This window comes from Pipistrellus hanaki (assembly GCF_964339955.1).
Source record: "Pipistrellus hanaki genome assembly, chromosome: 18".
Lineage (NCBI taxonomy): Eukaryota > Metazoa > Chordata > Mammalia > Chiroptera > Vespertilionidae > Pipistrellus > Pipistrellus hanaki.
The window spans coordinates 7,751,051-7,771,234 of record NC_140520.1 but is presented as its reverse complement, the minus strand read 5'-3'; the positions used below and the strand labels follow the sequence as shown (position 1 = coordinate 7,771,234).

Sequence of the window (20,184 nt, the reverse complement as noted above, 5' to 3'; positions counted from 1 at the left end):
AAAATCAATTAAACATATATATATATATATATATATATATACATACACATACACATACATACACACACACATGCCTAAGCGACTGAACGACTGGTCACTATAATGTACACTCACCACCAGAGGGCAGATGCTAAACGCAGGAGCTGCCCCCTGGTGGTCAGTGCACACCCACAGCGGGAGCGCCGGTGAGCTGATGGGCTCATGGCAGGGCTACCAAGGGCGGTGGATAGGCGCAATGGGGCTGGGGATGAGCGGGAGTGGCATGGCGCCTGGCCTGGACTCCTCCCCAGCACCTACCACTTGGAGCACTATGTCGCTTGGGGGATGTCGGACTGCCAGCTTCGACCTGATCCTGCAGGCCTTCAGGGACGGGCCAAAGCAGGCAGTCCGACATCTCCTGAGGGGTCCCAGATTGCAAGAAGGCTCAGACCAGGCTGAGGGACCCCACTGGTGCACAAATCCATGCACTGGGCCTCTAGTATATACATAAAGTAGAAAAATGACAAAGTCCATACATGTTGCTGGGGTTGGGTACTAAGATGTGTCCCAAGGACTCTGCCAGGATCTGTCTGCATAAGGTCAGGGAGGACCCTGTGAGCCATCGTGGGTTTTGTGCAGGCTGGCACAGCCAACTGAGGTCTGAGGGAGAAGGAACCTTCAAAGGAGTCGCTGAACACAACGTCAGACCAGAGGCCTCCAGCTTCTCCTTTTCTCCCCCTCCCCATCGCCCGCCTTCAGAAGATCACTTGTTACTTGGGATAACTGTTCCTTCCCGTTTCCAGACCATTCCAACTCAGATCTCAAAGGCCTCTCTGCACTGCTTCCCACACCACCCAAAGGTGGAAACACAGAGCAGTCTTTGTGTTTTTGTAACCTAGGAAAGGATTTGTAACCTAGGAAACCAAAGGATAGTTTCATCAATAAATCAATTTATTTAAAAGAATATGTTACAATTAATTACACTAAGTGACATTACCGAACAATTTCAGAGTGGTTAGCTCTAGAACCAGGAATGAAAGAAACACTGCTAGCCATTATGTGTCTGTGTATTTTCTCTTCACATTTCTTAAATCACAAATAAAAAATACAAGATACTGCAGTGAAAATACAATTAGAGTTTCTCTCAAATAAATTAAGTGTGCATGGCCTGGGGGAAACTGAAGCCCAGCTCACTGGCTTGAAAAGGGAGCATGACATGAAACTGGTGTCAACGTTAGCAGCTGGCCGCGCACCTCACCCCGTGTCACTCCCCTCTTCGACTCCGACCTCCCCCTGCCCAGCCCCAAGCTTCCCACACACCTGAGATTATTGCTGAGGGTGAGCTGATGGTGTCCTGGTGTGAGTGAGGCCTGGCACGGTGTGCGTGGGTTCAGGAGAAGAGGAAGGTGGCAGGTGGGACTGGGAGATGAGGTGCTGGAGCACACCCATCGCCTCTATGCGCTCTCTCAGTATTCAGCCACACCTCCTCCCTCCAAAGGAAGCGAATGGGACACGTGAACCTGGTGAATGCTGGGAGTCCAACAGCCCCCAGGGTTCCTCCTGCTGCAGCCCCCACCGGCGTGCACGGCGGCGGAGGGAGGGCACAGCAGTCCCTCCAAGTCGGGGGCTTCAGACCGACCAGGACGCAGTCCCTTTTAAGAACACTGCCTCCTAGGAGCCACCCAGGAGTTGGAAAATTCTGAGATGAGAGAGGTCCTCCTCCCGCCAATGCCCTATCCTGTGGCTCCAAGCACTGGGTCGGGAGCCGCACGAGGGGAAAACCCAGAGCTGCTGGCCTGGGGAACTACAGGATGAGACCGGACGGCCAGGCATGGGGACACTGAATGTTTCTCTTTCCTCCCTGAGAGCTCCCTCCAGGCCTCAGCCGCTCTGAGCACTCCCCTGTGCTGAGCTGAGGCCTGGGGCAAGGGGAGGGCGGAGAAATGGAGAGCAGAATATAAACAGAGAGAGCCGAGCCTCAGGCCTGGCCCCAGGACACCTTTCTGTGGGGACAGGCTGCTCAGGGCCTGCACTTCCTCCCGATCAGGAGGAAAGCGGAGCTTTCACCGAAGAAGAGAGAAGCTGAGTGGAGGGGAGGACGGCGGGAGACCAGGAGCATCCTGCTGGCTCCGCTGGGGCACGGCAGGGGGAAGGGAGCCCTTCCATTTCCCAGAGACAAGCTGCACAGGAAGCCTCCCCGGGCCGAACCCAGGACCAAGAAAGGGGGCAGGGATTCGAGAGAGGACACGCAGGGCAAGGGGAAAGGAGTGTCACACTAACACTGCTTCATGCAAAGGAGGCTGGATCCTCTGGTGCTCCCCGGCCAGTGCCCTCGGCCTCTGCAGGCACCTGCTGGGGCCAAGACAAGCGCTGGCCCGGGCCTCCCTACCTACCGGGCAGCAGCCAGCGCCGTCAGTGCTGCAGCCTCAAGCAGGGCCTGTTCCTACAGAGCCTGCCGCCGAGGGAGCGCCAACCTGTGGGTCTTCGCCCACTCTCCGAAGCACCGGCCACTGACCCATCCAAAGCACCAAGTGAACATGCCAGAAAGGGGCCAGAGCAGCACCTGTCCGCTCAGAGGGCTCCCCACAGCCTCGAGGGCGGAGGGCAGCACGTGGGCTGCCACAGGGCCTCCTGGCCCACAATGAGGGGACAGGGGTAAACTGCTGCGGTTTTATATAGTTTCAACAAAGCTGGCCTCGAATCCTCTTTAGCATCTAGGAGTGGAAAACCCAGGGGTCTTCTTTCCAGGGCCTCTGGCTCATCATTAAATTCACTGCAGCCAAAAGAAGCTAATCCCGGGACAAAGCCTTCATCAGGGATCACCCTCTGCAACTTTCAACGCTCGGTGTTCACATGTTTCGAGCTCTGATTCCACCTGGGTGTGGAGGAGGGGAGAGGGGACAGGAAGGATATCCTGTACGATCCCACACTCCCCTGGGGCGAACAGCTGCCAGGATAACAGAGGGAAAGAGGATTCACAATGATTTGCAAAAACAAGTTATAAAAAAAGAAAACGTCAAAGCACCCCAACACTGCTCAGTGGAGTTGACTACAACCAACTATGGTTGCCTCCCAGTTAGACAAAGCAAAAGACGCCACCCTCTGGAGGTTTCTGTTCAGATGGTGGAGAGGGAAAGGAAAAGAAGGTTCAAAGATGTGTTTCCGTTGCACCCGAGCCTGGCTTAGAGCCCCCAGTGCAATCCTCTGAAGACAGAGCCCGCGGGCCGACCATGCGGCCCTGCTCTCGTCAGCCCCGAACCCCGGCCCCGGGGTGCAGCTCTTAGACCTCAAGGGCCACCTGCAAGGTCAGATGAGATCTTTAAGGGACGAAAAGGATCTCCTTCAGTCTCCTGTTAATGAAACCATATTCCCACTGCTCCTTCCTGGGTCCTCAGCTGGCTGGGACGGATGCGGTTTGTTTCACACCGACCACTGACCCATCCCAAGTTTCCCCAAGGCCTGGGGATGCTGTCAGCTGCTTAAGGAAGCCACAGAGAATGTCATAGTTATGGGTGGTTACTGGTCACAGAGTAGGGAAAAGCTTATGTACATGGGGCGTTTCTCCCTTCCTTTCCCCTACCTACGTCCGATCTCTGTGCCCAAAGGTATCAGCGTTGACTCTGGCCCCTGGTCCTACCTCAGCTGCAGAAAAGCAGTGAAACTATGACCAGGAAGTGTTTCAGGTCCCTGTGGCATTGCCCTCCTGAGCTCCCCTCCCACTGTAGGCCAGGGGAGAGGGAGCACACAGGGGCCCCGGGGAAGCGGGAAGGTGTGGACTGTGGCTAGAGAGCCAGGAGTGGAGAGTCGGATAGACCAGGAAGATGTCTTGGAATCGAGAGACCGCCCCACGCCTGCAGGCGCCCCTGCAGACCGCAGCCTGGCTGCCCCGTTAGGAACACGCCCCTCCCTTCTCCCCAGCAGCTTCCGGGAAGAAAAAGAAACTCCTTGCTCCTCAGACTCTACAGTCACAGGTGAGCCAGAACCCGCACTCCGTACAAAAAGGGGGGGAACCCAAGCAGGCTGTAAACTTTTCGAGTCCTTCGCGAGGAGAGGTATTTTCCCTGTAAATTTTTTTTTTTTTCCTTTTTAAAGTTTGTTTCAAAAGAAAGAGAGCAAGAAAGAAGTCATGAATCCTAGTGAAAGGTGTGTAAAAACACAAGCTAAAAAAGGTACTGCCATCAATATGAAATTTAAAAAGAAATATATATATGTAAATACGTGCAGCTAATTTGTGTATATATAATTTTTACATACATACATACATATGTATGAACAGTGCAAATGGATGGAGTTCATAGTTCCAGTCTTAAAAATATAGTACAAGGAGAGTCTGTGGGTGCGAGGCCCAGTGAGAGGACAGAGACCGTCGGTGCGTTGGCTGGGCTCATTCCCGTTCCTATCTTAGCTCAGGTGGCTCCTGGTGCTGACCAATCTGGTGTTTTCTACCGGCTCAATTCCAAGACATGACATTCAGAAGGATTATTATTATTTAGTTTAGGGCTTTGAGTATAATGACTTTTCCTTTTCCTCTTCCTTTGTGTTAATGGTTACTCTGTCTGACATGGGAGACGAAGGGGTCGGAGGGTGGAGGTGAAGAGAAGGGGGTGAGGGAAGGCTAGGTGGCCACATCCCTCTGCTGTGACCGCGCCATCTGGAAAATGTTCTGAAAGAAACAAAGGAGAGTTATTGGGAAGCCTCGGATGTCTACCTCTCCTCCAGTCCGGAGACACCGTCCAAACGGAATCAGAAAATGCACGACTGGATGACTCGATCGGATGGGCCTCTTCCCCTGTGCCTTCCCACCTGGAATCCCAGCCTGCAGAGCTGGAAGGGACCTGCTGTTAAGTATCTGGCTCAGCCTTCCCATTTACACATGAGAGAAAATGAGGAAACTGGACTCTAGGAGACTGCTTTGCCCAAAATCAGAGAAAGACAAGCCAGGAGAGAATCCAGATCCTGTGCCCAAAGACCAGTGTGCCTCTACTGCACCAAGAATATACATTCTTGTGTTCCTGACGCTACTGCTGAACCTCGGGAACATTTTCTTCGAGACTCAGTGGCTAACATTCAGACTCTCCTCATTCTGCCCCAGCACGGGCACACAGACAGCAGGAAAGCAGGCGAAGACCTGCCCCCACACACCATTTGTGGTTGGCCTGGACAGAGCGGCTAAAACTGAGGACAGCTGCCCCCTGGGTCAGGAACAGCATGGAGGGAGCTTTGAAAAAATCAGGCGGGGGGGGGGGGGGGGTCCATGAAGTCCTGAGAGATGGGGTACCCTGCAGCCAGTGGCCATCCTCTAGACCAGGGGAGGAAACCTTTTTCCTGCTCAGGGCCTTTTGGATATTTATAACATCATTCAAGGGCCACACAAAATTATCAACTTAAAAATCAGCCTGCTCCATTTGGTCATTTAATTAACTCACCCCATAATGACTTGGCAGGGCCAGACCAAATCATTTTTTGGGCTGTAAACAGCCCATGGGCCACACACTCCCCACCCCTGCTCTAGACAAAGGAAGAAGCAGGGCTTTTACACAGTCTGTTTAGCATCCAAAAGCTGACCCTCTGTGTGAGAGCATCCTGGCTGCCATGGGTCATCACCTAACCAACAGTCCCAGGAAGATGGGGATGGGGGAAGGGCGCCAGGCTATGTGGCTGAAAGCCTATACATTTAAACAAACAAAGAGGAAATAGTCAATTCAAGTTTGTTTGGAATTACCTCTTTTCTCCACTTGAGCTCACAGAACACCCTCTCGAAGCATTCGTGCATGTAATTGAACTGAAAAAAGAACACAGCAACGCTCACTGACTTGGCAGGACCAGGTACCCAAGGGCCATCCGTGCCTTTGACCTTCTGCCCTGAGCCACCCCACCTTCCAAACTTTCTCAGCCCAGAGAAGAACCCTGACAAGCCAAGCCCCGCAAAGCCAGGCCTGGCTCATCTACGACTCTCTGGCTCCTTCTAGTGGTAACTGTGGGTCAAGCGGGATGTGAAACTGCCAATCCCAGTGGTGCCTCCAGGAAAACCAGGAAGAACTGGGGCTCTAGAATTCAAACAGGTTCAGAGCTCAGCCCACTGCTCTCCCTGTAGCTCTCTCCACGGAAGCCTTTGGTGTAAGAACTCTAAGCCCAGCGTATCCTCCCCAAGCATGCTTCCCGTCTACCACTCACATATGGGGTGAAGATTTTAACCCATCGAGGCTTCTTTTCTCCTCGTGCATATTCAAAACAGAAGGCCATTCCTTCTTCATCTGTGTCCCATCGCTGCATCTCATCCCATTCAAATGCTATTACCTGGTTCTAAACAACCGAGAACAAGAGTGTAAGTTTGAGAATGTTGGAAAGCTTAATGAGACGGTTCTCGGCCAGGCAGCAGGAGAGAGACGAGTGAAGTTGTCTGCAGCACTTCAGGAAAAGGTGACAGAAGAATAAGAGTCAGGGTAACAGGTGAGGGTGAGGATCAGCGTGAATCCAGTGCGTACTTATCTACCCCCGTCAAACAGTTCTGACATCATCCCACGACCAGAACTAAAACACAACAAGAGAGTGACTATCAGAGTATCGCCAGGGTTCCCAGCCCCGGCCCCATGCTGAACTCTCACCTCCAGCTGTCCTTCCTCAGTGCAAGCATGAAGCTTAAAGTGCGTAATGCTGATGGCTGTGATCACGTGCCCCTTCCTCCTGGAGTCACAGGCACAGTGGGGAAAGATGATTTCATTGTAGCCTTCACAAGTTCTCAGCATGTTGAGGTACTAGGGGAAAGAAGGAAGAGAAAGCATGTTGCCAGGGAATTGGACCGCCATGAAAAGCTGCCTGGCACACATCCGGTGCACAACAAGTACTTCTGGAAAATGCAGAAATGGATGAGAGTGTGTTTGGAGTAGCACTACATGTGCAAAAAAACAGTATGTATACCAAATACCCACACGGGTATCACCAAAGACCCTTATGAAGTTACTTTCATTCCACTGGCTTTGAAAAAGGCAAAGAACTACTGCAGAGGTTGATGGTCCTTTAGTATTTGGCCCTTTTAACCAAAAAGATGCAGATGTATTGGTCAGAATCATGCATTAATATGTAAAAGACAATGCCATTATTTTACAGAACAGGAAGTTGATTTTTAAAATCCTGTCTCCCACATATTAAAATTCCCATAAACAAAATCCAACAAATAGACTTGATTCTATTTAAAATAATTTTTGTTCCCTATTTTAGTCTATTGATATGCAGAGAATTTGTAGATAGTTTCTTGATCTTTGGGAATTTACTTTTCATCATATAAGTGAGAAAATAACTATCCCAGCTAGACATAAGATTATGGGCTAAGCCTCATGTCTAATTTGTATATTCTTATTTCAACCCAATTAATTTAGGTAGATGAAGTCCTTCATAAAAAGTGCACAGAAGGTACAAAGAAATTCGAGTGATTTATAAGAATCATAACCAATGCAATTACTGCCTTGTGTGAAATCATGAAAAATTTTAATTGGAAAAATTTCAACTATATGTGAATTTGCCAAGAAAAATACTTTAAAATTCTATGAGTGGAAGTTTTGTAAGTGTTCATTACAAATTTTATTTTTGACAATTTCCATCCTTTTATATATGGCAGATACAAATTAAAAACTAATTTTAAAACATTTAAGGAGTATTCCAGGCAGCCCTCTGAACAGGACTTCCTGGGATAAAAAAATGTTCTATATCTGAGCTAGTTAATATAGTAGCTACTAGCCACATGTGCTACTCCACACTTGAAGTGTGGCTAATGCATCCGAGGAACTGAATTTTAAATTTTATTTAATTTAAATAAAGTTAAATTTAAATAGCCACATGAAGATGGTAGCCATCGAAATAACCAGTACAGCTCTGGCATATGATACTAACCAAAAGCACTACAGTGCATAAACATTTAAGCAACTGCAGAGACTGAAGTTATAAAAACAAATGATTATGCCACCGCTAAATCACAACGAAAATAATTTCCAATGTAAAAAACCTAGTATCAATTCTTACGGAATCTTATCTTTATCATATTAAATGTTTTACACATCTTTATTTTAGATTTTTTTCTATCAAAAAGAATTCCATTTGGTTGTTATTTATAATCAAGTTACATATCTATATAACAAAATAAGCTCTTTATGTGCTAAATGGAGGAGCACAATGGACTTTATGTCAAGGCCTATATCCCTTTCCTTTTTAAAAATTAGTTAAGCCACTGACCAGGTTGCTACATCTTTCAAAAAAGACTGGAACAACAGGCTTAAGAGTCAAGGAGTTATTTTCTAGAGAGATTATGGGGACGTAGACGTACCATGACCATTTTCCTTTGTTCATACAGCTTCTGTAACTGGTAGGACTTTTCCTCTGCTTTGATGTAGCCTTTTTTCACATCATCGACAGCCTGTCACCAAAAAGAGGCAGGAAAGAAAGAAATGTAAAAATCACTATCAAGTACATGCTGAATAGAAACAGAGACAGATCTATTTTCAGAATAACTTTCATGCATATGGCCCATCGCATCACTGGCGCACTCTGCCACCTGGATGTATTTACTGGAATAAGCAGCATGTATGGAGTGTCTGGTATGCATTTCAAGGATTGTTGTAGGCACAGGAGGAATCTGGTTTCTCATGTTAAGAGATTTAAACTCTGGTTAATTTATATATGTGGAACAATTAGAGAACATTAAAAGAGAGCATATAATACTGAATTAAAGATAACAAAGAAGTAACAAAAATGTGTGGTATAGATAATAAGATACATGCAGTCAGAACACGAGAGCTTATTGCTAATTGTAGTTATCAAGGAAGTCTTGGTTGGGCCAACATGGAATAGAAGAATCTACTAGCTGTAGTCAGGAAATAGGAATGGGTTTGAGGTTATTTACAGTCAGGAGACAGATTTGCCTAATTTGAATAAAGGGTACATGGTTAAGGGAAAATGAAAAATAATGCGCTGGAGGAATAGGTTAACAGATTAGGAAGGACCCTAAAAAGCAGGCACAGGCATTTAGACTTAAGGACAGTAGGGAGCTAAAATAAGCAATTAAAAAACATTTTTTTTAAAAAGGAAGATTGATTTGTATATGCGTGTCAAGTGAATTAAGCTAAGGAGAGAATAAAATGAGAGACAGATGGTATCATATGAAATGAAACAAGACCTTAAACTAGGAATGTAAAATAGTGTACATAGCTACTATGGAAAAAGTATGGCAGTTCCTCAAAAATTATAAATAGAATTACCATATAATCCAGTAATCTCAATCTGGTCATAGTAAAAGCAGGATTTTGAAAAGATTATTTACACACCCATGTTCATAATCTTATATAATAAAAAATAATATGCAAATAAACCAAACAGGGGAACAAACGAACAACCAGTCACTATGATGTGTGCTGACCACCAGGGGGCGTGTGCGGAACATGGTGGGTGTTGGTCATGGCAGGATGGTGGCAGTGAGCGCCGGCGCCAGACCAAGTCAGGGCACCGGTCCCTGTCATCGGGGCGAGCCTTGGGTGGTCATTGAAAATGTTTTGCTCCCATGCACCACGGTCCTGCAGGTGCTCACAGCAATGACCCCAACTGCACCATGCTGTCAGCAGGTGAGAGCGGGTCTGGCGAAGTCAGTGCGTGGGAGCAGCAGCGGTGGGAGCAGCAGCGGTGGGAGCAGGGCTGCCGGCAGACAGGGGACTGGGGGGCCGCAGCAGGAGGGACCAGGTGGGGGCGCAGAGGATGGGCCAAGGCCTGCCCCTGTGCCCACCACAGCCTCAAGGCCCACAGTTCCTTTCAAAGTACAAAAAAAACCCACAAAAACACAAAGTGCATGAATTCGTGCACTGGACCCCTAGTAGCATTCATAATAGCCAAGTGATGGGGAAAAGAACCAATGTCCATCCACAGATGACTAGGTAAGTAAAATGAGACATACACATACAATGAAACATTTTGCCTTAAAAAGGAAGGAAATCATGCTATAACATGAATGAGACATTATGCTAAGTGAAATAAGCCAGTCACAAAAAGACAAATACCGTATGATTCCACTTACATGATCAGGAAACCGATTTTAGCAAAGCTATGCTAAGATTATGCCCAGTGTAGAGCCTATACTTGAACCAGATATTCTGACTCCTAGCTAATGTTCACATTGCAACAATACAAGGCTCTGCTATAAATTTATTATTTGTAGAATCATAATAATATAAACACTGAATACTGATTTAATAAATATTATAATATGCCTATATTAGGAAGATAGGAGAGATGAAAAGATACAGGTATTAGTAAGAATGAAGAACAAAATGGAGCTAGAATCTCATTTTTTAGTGGGAAATGAAGAGATATTGTCTGAATTTGAAAAATCAAGTAGGAGCAATATAACCAAGTTATTACAGAGACATGGATGCAAATCTGAAAGAAAAAAACAAAGCTAAAGAAGGTGAAAGTGACTGCCTTTGTGGAGAGATGAAGATAAGTGGAAGCAACTAATATTTTTCGTAATAACCTATGTAGAACTACATGATGATTTACACTCTATGAATACGATGTTTTAAACTCTGTGGATGTGTAATTTTGGTAGAGATTATTTTAAAAGGTATATAGCCATAATGCTCATTTTCTGTTGTTTAAATAAATATATTTTAAACTCCAGGATATCTTCACTTCTTAAGCTTATTTATATTTTGTGAAATGGGATAACACATTTTATAAATTTAACTAAGATTCAAGAGGCAAAGCAAATTACCCAAGGATTGATACCGAATTAGCAAATTACCCACTACATACGAACAGATAAAAAAAAAAAAAAAAAAAAAAATCAGGCCTTTCTAGGAAAATCAATTCACCTACCTGATGAAAGAAGTAGGTAACAGCAAGGTCATTGTCATTTAAGAGGATTTCTTCTTCTGTTGTAAAAAGCCACTTTCGAATGGTCAGGCAGGTGCCTGGCACAGCTGATGTGTAATTCTGGACATAGAGTTTATGAGGAAATTCATTAGGTGCCAGCTTACGTACTAAAGAGAAGACAAAACAAAGAAAACTAGAGTGAAAAGATATATAGGGAATTTCCCCAGTGTAAACTGCAGATAAAATGTAAACAGCCAGATAGAGAACGGCAGATTATCGTTAACCAGAACCCGGACTTAGATCTGTCGAGGAGTACTTTCTCAGGATTAACCATTTGTCTACCCAAATCTACCCCTTGGAACTATGACTATGGCCAGTCGGGCTCAAACTGACTGAATTCTATCACCTGAGTGACACACTATTCAGTTAACACGCTGACTCTGCGGCCAGCCTCTACTACAAAGTCCATTACAATATCTGATCCATTATCTAGTGAGTTACAGAGATGTCCACTCAGCGTCTTTAAGCAAGCCCCTCCTCTCGCCCAGCCATGGTGCTGTCAGAGTCTCATGTGGTCTCTCAATGAACCGCTTTTACTGTTGAGTTGAAAGGCTCTCCCCTCCCAACCCCCCAACTCTCAGACATTCATCCCCTGAAAAGTGTCTTCTGAATAAAGTTACTTCCTCTTTTTAATAATGCATAAGCAGGACAAAACTCTACTGCTTTTAATTTCTATATTGATTTTCTTTGAAAAGGCTGTTTTCTTCTTTTGATTGGTGGCTACTTGGCTTTCTAACACTGCAAAAGACAGATTTACTATTTCCTGTTTTATTTATTAACTGAAGTTTATTTATTAACTAAAGCATCCAGGATGTGGAGCCTACAACGGGGCCGACACTCTCAGGAGCTGGGATTGTCTCGCGTCAGGTGCCCCTGTGGGTAAGGAGAGAAGGTCCTGCCTGGCATTTAGAAAAGAATAACATTAGCCGAGACCGGTTTGGCTCAATGGATAGAGCGTCGGCTTGGGGACTGAAGGGTCCGGGTTCGATTCCAGTCAAGGGCATGTACCTTGGTTGCGGGCATATCGCCAGTAGGGGGTGTGCAAGAGGCAGCTGATCAATGACTCTCTCATCGATGTTTCTAACTCTCTATTTCTCTCCCTTCCGCTCTGTACAAAATCAATAAAATATATTTAAAAAAAAAAAAAAGAATAACATTAGAATCCAAGTGTCCTGGTTCCCTGGCAATCCTTTGTTTTGTTTTTAAAAAGCAAGCAAGAATTTATTGACTGCAGCAAAAGCACACTTAGGACAGTGAAACAAGGACCACTGCTCCCCTGGCTGCAAGTCTCATAGGCCCTTTAGAGGAGAGGGATATGTGCCCTGGGAGGGGGGGAGTGGAATGGCGTGAGTGTGCTCCCTGGAGGGAGAGTGCCCCTAGCGATCCTTTGTAACATTTCTATCTGCCTAGTTAGACTGTAGGGAGTTGGCAAGATAAAGAATAGGAACATGGCCACTTCAGGGAGAATCAAAATTATTCTACATTGACCTGGGACAGTAGGCCAACCCAAGCCTACCAACTCCCTCCTTTTCTGAGATGAGGAAGATCTGATTAATTATTATGTCATTTCTGGCCTTCGCTGTGTGTGTGTGTGTGTGTGTGTGTGTGTGTGTGTGTGTTCGTTGCAAAAAAGACCCATACACTGTAGGAAATAATTAGGAAATCTATGTCATTCAGGGCAAGCACTCAGACTTCCTCCCCTTTGTGGTTTCAATGCAACCAGTGTGACCAACATCCCTTAGCTTTTATAAAATAATATATAAGGCAAGCTTCCTGTCATGATGTAACAAGATTTCCTAGGAAGAGAATATCTATTTACAAAGAAACTCAAAAGATATGCATTCAAACAATGTCTTTTAAGCAATTTATCTCTTTCTAACTCCTGAATAAAAAATAAAAAATAAAATAAATAAAAAAAGCCAAGACCGGTGTGGCTCAATGGATAGAGCGTCAGCCTGTGGACTGAAAGGTCCCAGGTTCGATTCTGGTCAAGGGCATGTACCTTGGTTGCGGGCACATCCCCTGTAGGGGGTGTGCAAGAGGCAGCTGATCGATGTTTCTCTCTCATCGATGTTTCTAACTCTCTATCCCTCTCCCTTCCTCTCTGTACAAAATCAATAAAATATATATTTTTTAAAAATCTTAAAAAACACAAAGCACACTAAAACAAATAGCTGCTAAATAGACCCACCCCTTTTTGTAAGGCTGCTTCACTGGAATGCATTACTTTTGAACCTCTGACTTCAAAGAACCTCATGGAAGTATACTACTTCAACCCTGGGTGCAAGTAACTTCTACTTAACAAAAGAGGGAAGGATCGACAGTGACCACATCCTTTGACTCGGACTTAATGGGATTTGCCTGGTCAGCTTGTTGCAGTCGGTCCTAATAAACAGACTCTCCCTTGGTCTGCAAGCTCTTCTCTAGGCAAATAGTTTCAGCCTGACAGTTTCTGGGAGCTTCAGTCTGACAGCATTAGAATAAAATACCCTCAAACAGAACTTCATCTGAGCCACAGGCACTTACCAAAGGAATGATTGATCACTTCAAATAAGGCAAAGTAATTCACTGTTGTACTGTCCATGCCAACCTTTGCTGCAATAGCCTAAAGTATAAACAGGATAGATTAGTTTCAAGAAAACTAAATCAGCCAGGCTGGCGTGGCTCAGTGGTTGAGCATTGACCTATGAGCCAGGAAGTCACAGTTCGATTCCCAGTCAGGGCACATGCCTGGGGTGGTGGGCTTGATCCCCAATGTAGGGCATGTAGGAGGCAGCCGATCAATGATTCTCTCTCATCGTTGATATTTCTATCTCTCTCCCTCTCCCTTCCTCTCTGAAATTAATAAAAATATATTTAAATTAAAAAAAGAAGACTTGAGCAGACATGAAGGAGCTTCCACTGGTTAAAGATGGAACAATTTGAATATCACAAAGGTAATACATGCTATTGATTAAATCATGCTGTATACATAAAAACCCACACAATACTAAAAATAAAAAATAAAAATTAAAATAACCTCCTTGGACATCATCAGAATCAACTAAGGCACCAATTCTTTACTCTGGAAATTGGCAATAAAAGGAAAGAAACATTTATCCCTCCCTTATCAAAAACTGTGCTTCAGGATAACTAAATATCCATAGCTGATAAGAAAAAGTTCTTTACAGAATAAGTCTAGTTAATAAATGTGAAGATATGAGAGAATTAGAAAAGCAACACTTTACAACCCTTAATGAACCAGAGGTTAAGAGAGCAATCATCGGTGATACACTCATTTGAGAAAAGATCAATGGAGAACTTTACAAAGGAGAAGCAATATGAAGAATACAGCACTGATTATGACTTATTCTTATCAAAATAGCTGAACCTGAATCTAATTAAGCCTCCAGAGAAAACTTCAATCTATAAAAAATATAAGGCGAGAGCAAGACATACTAAATGACATGAATACATAAGAGAAACAAACAAACAGATAAACTCAGAAAGTGGGACATTCCACAAGACGCAGATCCAATTTCTGAAATTACACAATGACATGGGAAACAAGCTGGAGAAGGGAAGACAGACTGCTCTATTTTAAAACAAACATAAAAATCAAATGTGATATAAAGACCTTATTTAGATTCAGATTTTAACCAATCAACTATAAAAAATCATTTTTCGATAAATGGGAAAATTTGATTGTCGATTTGTTATTAGTTGATATCAAGGAAATCCTGTTAATTTTTTAGGTTTTATATTGGCTTTGTGGTTATGTAGGAAGGTCTATATTTTATAGAGATGTATACTAAAATACACACAGGTCCAATAATATGGAATTTGGTTTAAAATATTCAAACAAAGCGGGAGAAAGGATATAGGTAGTGCAAATGTGGACGAATCTTAATGACGATTAAGTGAGTGATGAACAGATAGAGGTTCACTGTCCTATTCTGTTTTCATGTGTGTTATAAAGTTCTCTTACAATTAAAAGGGGCGAGGGGACTAACCAGAGCCACTACTACTAGGATACCTTTCTTTCAAGGAGGACAAAGTAATTTCACATTAACATAACAACATCAGCAACAGCAGCTAACATTTAATAAACTTATGTGCTGGAGACTCCAATCACTTTATATGTATTAACTCATTTAATCCATCTTCCTTAGCTTTGAAACATGCAATGTCAAGTCTACTGGCTCAAGTTTACTTTACCTGATATACTTGGTCTGTAGTACTGTTCTTTTTGACCCTGACTGTAACTGTTGATCCATCTGGTAAAGCTACTCGCAGCTCTACGTCAGACACACCATTGTAGTTCTGGGGAGAAAGACACAGAAAAAGAATGTATGACCCAGTATATCCTCATTCTCCTTGTAGCATGCAAGCTAAACAACAACTTAACATGTGATGGAGAGAAAGTGAGTTCCAAAGAAAAGAGGAGAAAAGACACCTTATAAGTCAATACATTTATAAGTCATTAAGCTGACTTTAGAGTGTAGCAGCAGTTAACCTGTAAGATGAACAGGGAGAAAAGAAATATGTTGAAGTCATGTTCACATTTTAATACAGAAAACTCATGTCAAACAGACTAGGTCAAACACAGGTGAGATTTTTTGCTTATTTTCAAACATTCAGAACTAAAAGCTGTAGTTTCAACCAATATTCTCTGATTTTATATGATTAGGCATTGTTAGACTTGCTCAAGAAATACCATAAATTCCTTTCTGAATCCTGAAATAATGACACCTTTGAAAGGAAACTGATGAAACTCAGGAATCTGAGTTACTCTGATGCCCAATTTTCTTCTAGCAAAGAGTAAACAATACTTATTCTCCTTAATTTTAAAGAAATCATTCACTCTCACTGGTTTTGATGATTAACACGTTCCTTAACAGATTTTTGACCTTGTCATTTTTATTAGAGAAACAACTATGTAAGAACAACTTTTTTCACTTACATTAAGAAGAAAAAGAAAAAAAAAAAAAAGAGTACTATTTATTGCCTAAAACCATCCTAAACATTACTTTGTTATAAGCCCTTGTCTATAATAAACTTAAAATCTAATTGGGAAAATAAAATATAAACATATAAAATAATCAGTAGATAACACACTACTTAATACAGTAATATTACATATTCATTCTTCTATCAGTTAATATTTATGAAACCTACAATATGCCTGACACTGTGATAAGACACTGGAAATATAAAGATGATCAAGATTTAGCTCTTGTTCTGGAGATCTCATATATAGCATGGTGACCGCAGTTAACAATACTGTATTGTATACTGAAATTTGCTAAAATTTGTATATCTTAAGTGCTCTCACCACAAAAGGAAGAAATAAAGATCAACCAGGTGATAAATATGCTAATTACTTTTATTATGGTGATCATCACAATATATACATACATCAAAACATCAAGTTGTATACCTCAAATAAATACAATTCCTATTTGTCAATTATACCTCAATAAAACTTTTTAAAAAAAAACACACAAAAAACTATTTAACTCTTACCTACAGATAGCTCACACTAAAAATATAAAGTAACAGTCTGAGCATATATATAAAAAATAGAGAATGAGAGAGTCCAACAACGTGTTAATTTGTACTGACTGCAAAAGTTTTTGGTGGAATGAAAAATTGATGACTTCAGTAACAGGGAAGGCTTCCAAGAGAAGGTGGACCTAGCACTGGGTCTTAAAGGATAAGCAGGACACATAGGAAAAGATTGAAAAATAGGCATTCTCCATAGTCTCTATCTTTAATTTCTTTCTCCCACAATAAGCCAAGAAGAGGTAAACAGTCACTGTAGGAGAGGTCACTTACCTCGTCCGATTCGGACAGGAATTCCTGCATGATATCACTCTCACCAATGACTCGTATTGAGCACACTGCAGGAAACAAAGACAGAATCTGCCATGAGGCTCTAAAATCAATGATATGAAGTCAAGTACATATCAAGGTTTAAGTGCAAATCATTAGAACCAGGCAATGCTGAGGTAGTATGTCATCCCTAACATATGACATATTAAGACACAAGAACATTCATATCAATATGAACTAGGACAGAGGAGTAATAGAATGTGCAAAAATGTAGCTTGCTAAAAATATTCAACAGCCAAAGGAAGTCACCCAAAAAAAGGGAAATAAAAGTTCAGCAAATCTAACTTTGTCGTCTTGTGTGAACTATCAACAAGCTAGACAACAGAGCAAGGGAAAGATCAGTTAGAAATAAACCAAACACAAAACTGACATACAAAAGAAAAGCTATCCACTTTGCCTAGGAAGAGGCTAGCTAGAGAATCATAAACATTTAAAGCCAATTTGGGCCTCTGGTCGGTTTGGCTCAGTGGATAGAGCGTGGGCTGGCAGATGGGAAGGGTCCCGGGTTCGATACCGGTCAAGGGCATATGCCCAGATTGTGAATCCATCCCCAGTAGGGGGCGTGCAGGTTACAAAGAGGAAGAGAGAGGGATAGTTAGAAACATCGATGAGAATGAATCATCGATCAGCTGCCTCTTGCACACTCCCTACTGAAGATGTGCCCGCAACCAAGGTACATGCCCTTGACTGGAATCGAACCTGGAACCTTTCAGTCTGCAGGCTGACGCTCTATCCACTGAGCCAAACCGGTTTCGGCTATCTCTCCCTCTTTGAAAGCAATACAAACATAAAGCCATTTTGGGGGAAATGAGTAGGTAATTAAGTATTAAGCTGAGCACATCTTGTCACCTCACTAATTTGAACTTCAAAACAACAACAAAAAGAAAGAAGGGAAGGAAAAAGGAAAGCAGGCAGGTGGATAGCTAATTGTCTAAATCTAAGAAAGTTAATTTCCTGACTCTCTCATGAGGATGGCAAATTACACTGATGATTTTTACTTCATTTTATTTAAAAAAAATTGTACCATTTCTCATTTCCCAAGAGCTGTGTTGAGAGGCCATTCCATGCCAGAAAAAAAGCTAAAAACAAATGAGGAGGTTTCACTCCGTATACGGGGAAAGTAATTTTTCTTCAGGGATAAAGCTCTCTCCCTAAGTTAAAAAAAAATTTCAACTAGGTCAATTAGTTCTTACTCAAGGACACAAGGACACAGAATTACGAAATGCCACGTAACACCATTATTCTATTAAATTCGTATGTTAAAAAAAAGCCTGTTGCTCAGCTAGCGAAGTATGTTAACTCTATGTAGTGAAGCAAAAAAATGAACTACTTTGGGGGGAGATCTGTCTCCTTTCCCCCAACTATCGAGATAAGCAAAGGCATCAGTCTCTACATCCACAAAATCCTTATGGACTGCAAGGAAATCCTAAGATAACAAGTACGTTTCAGTATTTCTACCTATAACCTGTTTAGGACAGGGGACTAGGTTATCTACAACTCAGCCAACCTATCTCTGGACACACGTCAGAGTAATGTGGCGTTTTCAAGGAGTGATACTGCCCACTTAGCCCCAAATCAGTTCAGCATGCTGTTGAGTCAGTTTGTCTGTGTCTGCCCGGCAATAACATAACCCTATAAATAGAGGTCCTAATCAAAACTAATTATGCATTTTTTTCTGTTATGTATTCACTGAGTCAATAAAATAGGCTATTAATCTTAATCGCTGTACTGGACATTAAGTTGACTTTAGAGTGTAGCAGCAGTTAACCTGTAAGATGAACACGGAGAAAAGAAATATGTTGAAGTCATGTTCACATTTTAATACAGAAAACTCATGTCAAACACAGGTGAGATTTTTTTGCTTATTTTCAAACATTCAGAACTCACAAATAAGAAGACAACTGAAAGCTGTAGTTTCAACCAATATTCTCTGATTTTATATGGTTAGGCATGCTAGACTGGCTCAAGAAGTACCATAAATTCCTTTCTGAATTGTGAAATAATGACACCTTTAAAATGTGGTTATATCCATACAATGGAAGTTTATTTGGCTGATACAAGCTACAACATGGATAAACCTTGAAAACACATATGACATTCAGTCTTGGCTTCAAAGCTCAGATCATCCAACACCTATAATCAGAGACTTAACTTACTTTCACTGCTGTGTTTCATGAAACTTAGCTGTGCAGTTTAAGAGTTACAACAGCCGAAACCGGTTTGGCTCAGTGGATAGAGCTTCAGCCTGCGGACTGAAAGGTCCCAGGTTCGATTCCGGTCAAGGGCACATCCGCAGTAGGGGGTGTGCAAGAGGCAGCTGATCGATGGTTCTCTCATCAATGTTTCTCTCTATCCCTCTCTCTAAAAAATCAATTAAAAAAATTAAAAAAAAAAATTAAAAAATATATATATATATATAGAGAGAGAGAGAGAAGAGAGAGAGTTGCAACATAGGCCTAGATCCTGTATCCATGTGAGACAGCGGAGTCTAACAGGCTGGCTTACCTTTTTCTAGATATTCTTCCAGCCCTCGTCTCCGGGCATCTAGCTGCTGCTCCGATAAAGAGAAGGGCCACTTCCCTGGCAGCCGGGGAAACGTGAAGTTGGCAAACTCTCGCTTCAGGTTTTGGTGGAGGATGGCAAACTCCCGGTACCGCTTAGAACACAGCTGCCTCCCTGCCATGTAAACGTTGTAGACCTGGTGAGGAGGAGAACAAACAGAAGTCTATTTAATACAAATTAAGTCACAGAATCAACAACAGCCAGGCTCAGATCGATACTGGTGAGGTATGCATCTAACAGAGAATATGTTCAAGGTGATTGTAAAATTAAGACTTTATTTTTAATAAATGTGCCAGAAATTATATGTATAAAAGAGGACGACTCCCTTCAAAGGGACCATGATCTTATTTTTGCTATTAAAATGACCTCCCAACACACTTTTAAATATCTTCAAAGGTAATTATCAGCTTTAAGGGTAGATTTTATTTTCAGAAAGTTAAGTTATTTGAAGTGAACGTGGTAAACACTATGAATGAACAAGCATGCAAACTGTTCTTGTTAATCGTAAAGTATGCCACTGATATTTGTGTGTGGCCCGAACTTCCAAAGAAAAGGGCTAGCCCTCACTGGTTTGGCTCAGTGGATAGAGCATTGGCCTGTGAACTGAAGGGTCCCTGGTTCGATTCCGGTCAAGGGAATATGCCCAGGTTGTGGGCTCGATCCCCAGTGGGGGGCATACAGGATGCACCCAATCAATGATTATCATTAATGTTTCTCTCTCTCTCTACTTTCCTCTCTGAAATCAATAAAAAGAAATAAAAAGAAAAGGGCTAACAATGATGTAAGCAATAGCGGCTTTTTGTTATCAAATAGACTTTTTCAAAAATGTATTGCCTGAAGTCAGATATACCTGGTTTT

The 20,184-nt window shown here is 42.8% G+C and overlaps 1 protein-coding gene and 1 long non-coding RNA gene across 3 annotated transcripts in view; one reads left to right on the top strand and one right to left on the bottom strand.

Annotated features, from left to right (window-relative positions):
• Positions 1-2,993, top strand: LOC311612334. Its single transcript, XR_014793275.1, has 2 exons — positions 1-839; positions 884-2,993. It is a non-coding gene; the product is annotated as an uncharacterized lncRNA (long non-coding RNA).
• Positions 913-20,184, bottom strand: part of SNX27 (sorting nexin 27) — a 39,720-nt gene continuing 20,448 nt past the window's right edge. For both annotated transcript variants that reach the window (XM_084865189.1, XM_084865190.1), the window contains exons 3-12: positions 19,270-19,462; positions 16,708-16,772; positions 15,088-15,192; positions 13,417-13,495; positions 10,834-10,997; positions 8,297-8,386; positions 6,585-6,734; positions 6,154-6,282; positions 5,702-5,761; positions 913-4,642 (exon numbers count right to left, since the gene is read on the bottom strand). In XM_084865189.1, the coding sequence (XP_084721315.1) occupies positions 4,595-4,642; positions 5,702-5,761; positions 6,154-6,282; positions 6,585-6,734; positions 8,297-8,386; positions 10,834-10,997; positions 13,417-13,495; positions 15,088-15,192; positions 16,708-16,772; positions 19,270-19,462 (1,083 nt within the window). In that variant the 3' untranslated portion in view covers positions 913-4,594. The remainder of the gene's footprint in view (positions 4,643-5,701; positions 5,762-6,153; positions 6,283-6,584; positions 6,735-8,296; positions 8,387-10,833; positions 10,998-13,416; positions 13,496-15,087; positions 15,193-16,707; positions 16,773-19,269; positions 19,463-20,184) is intronic.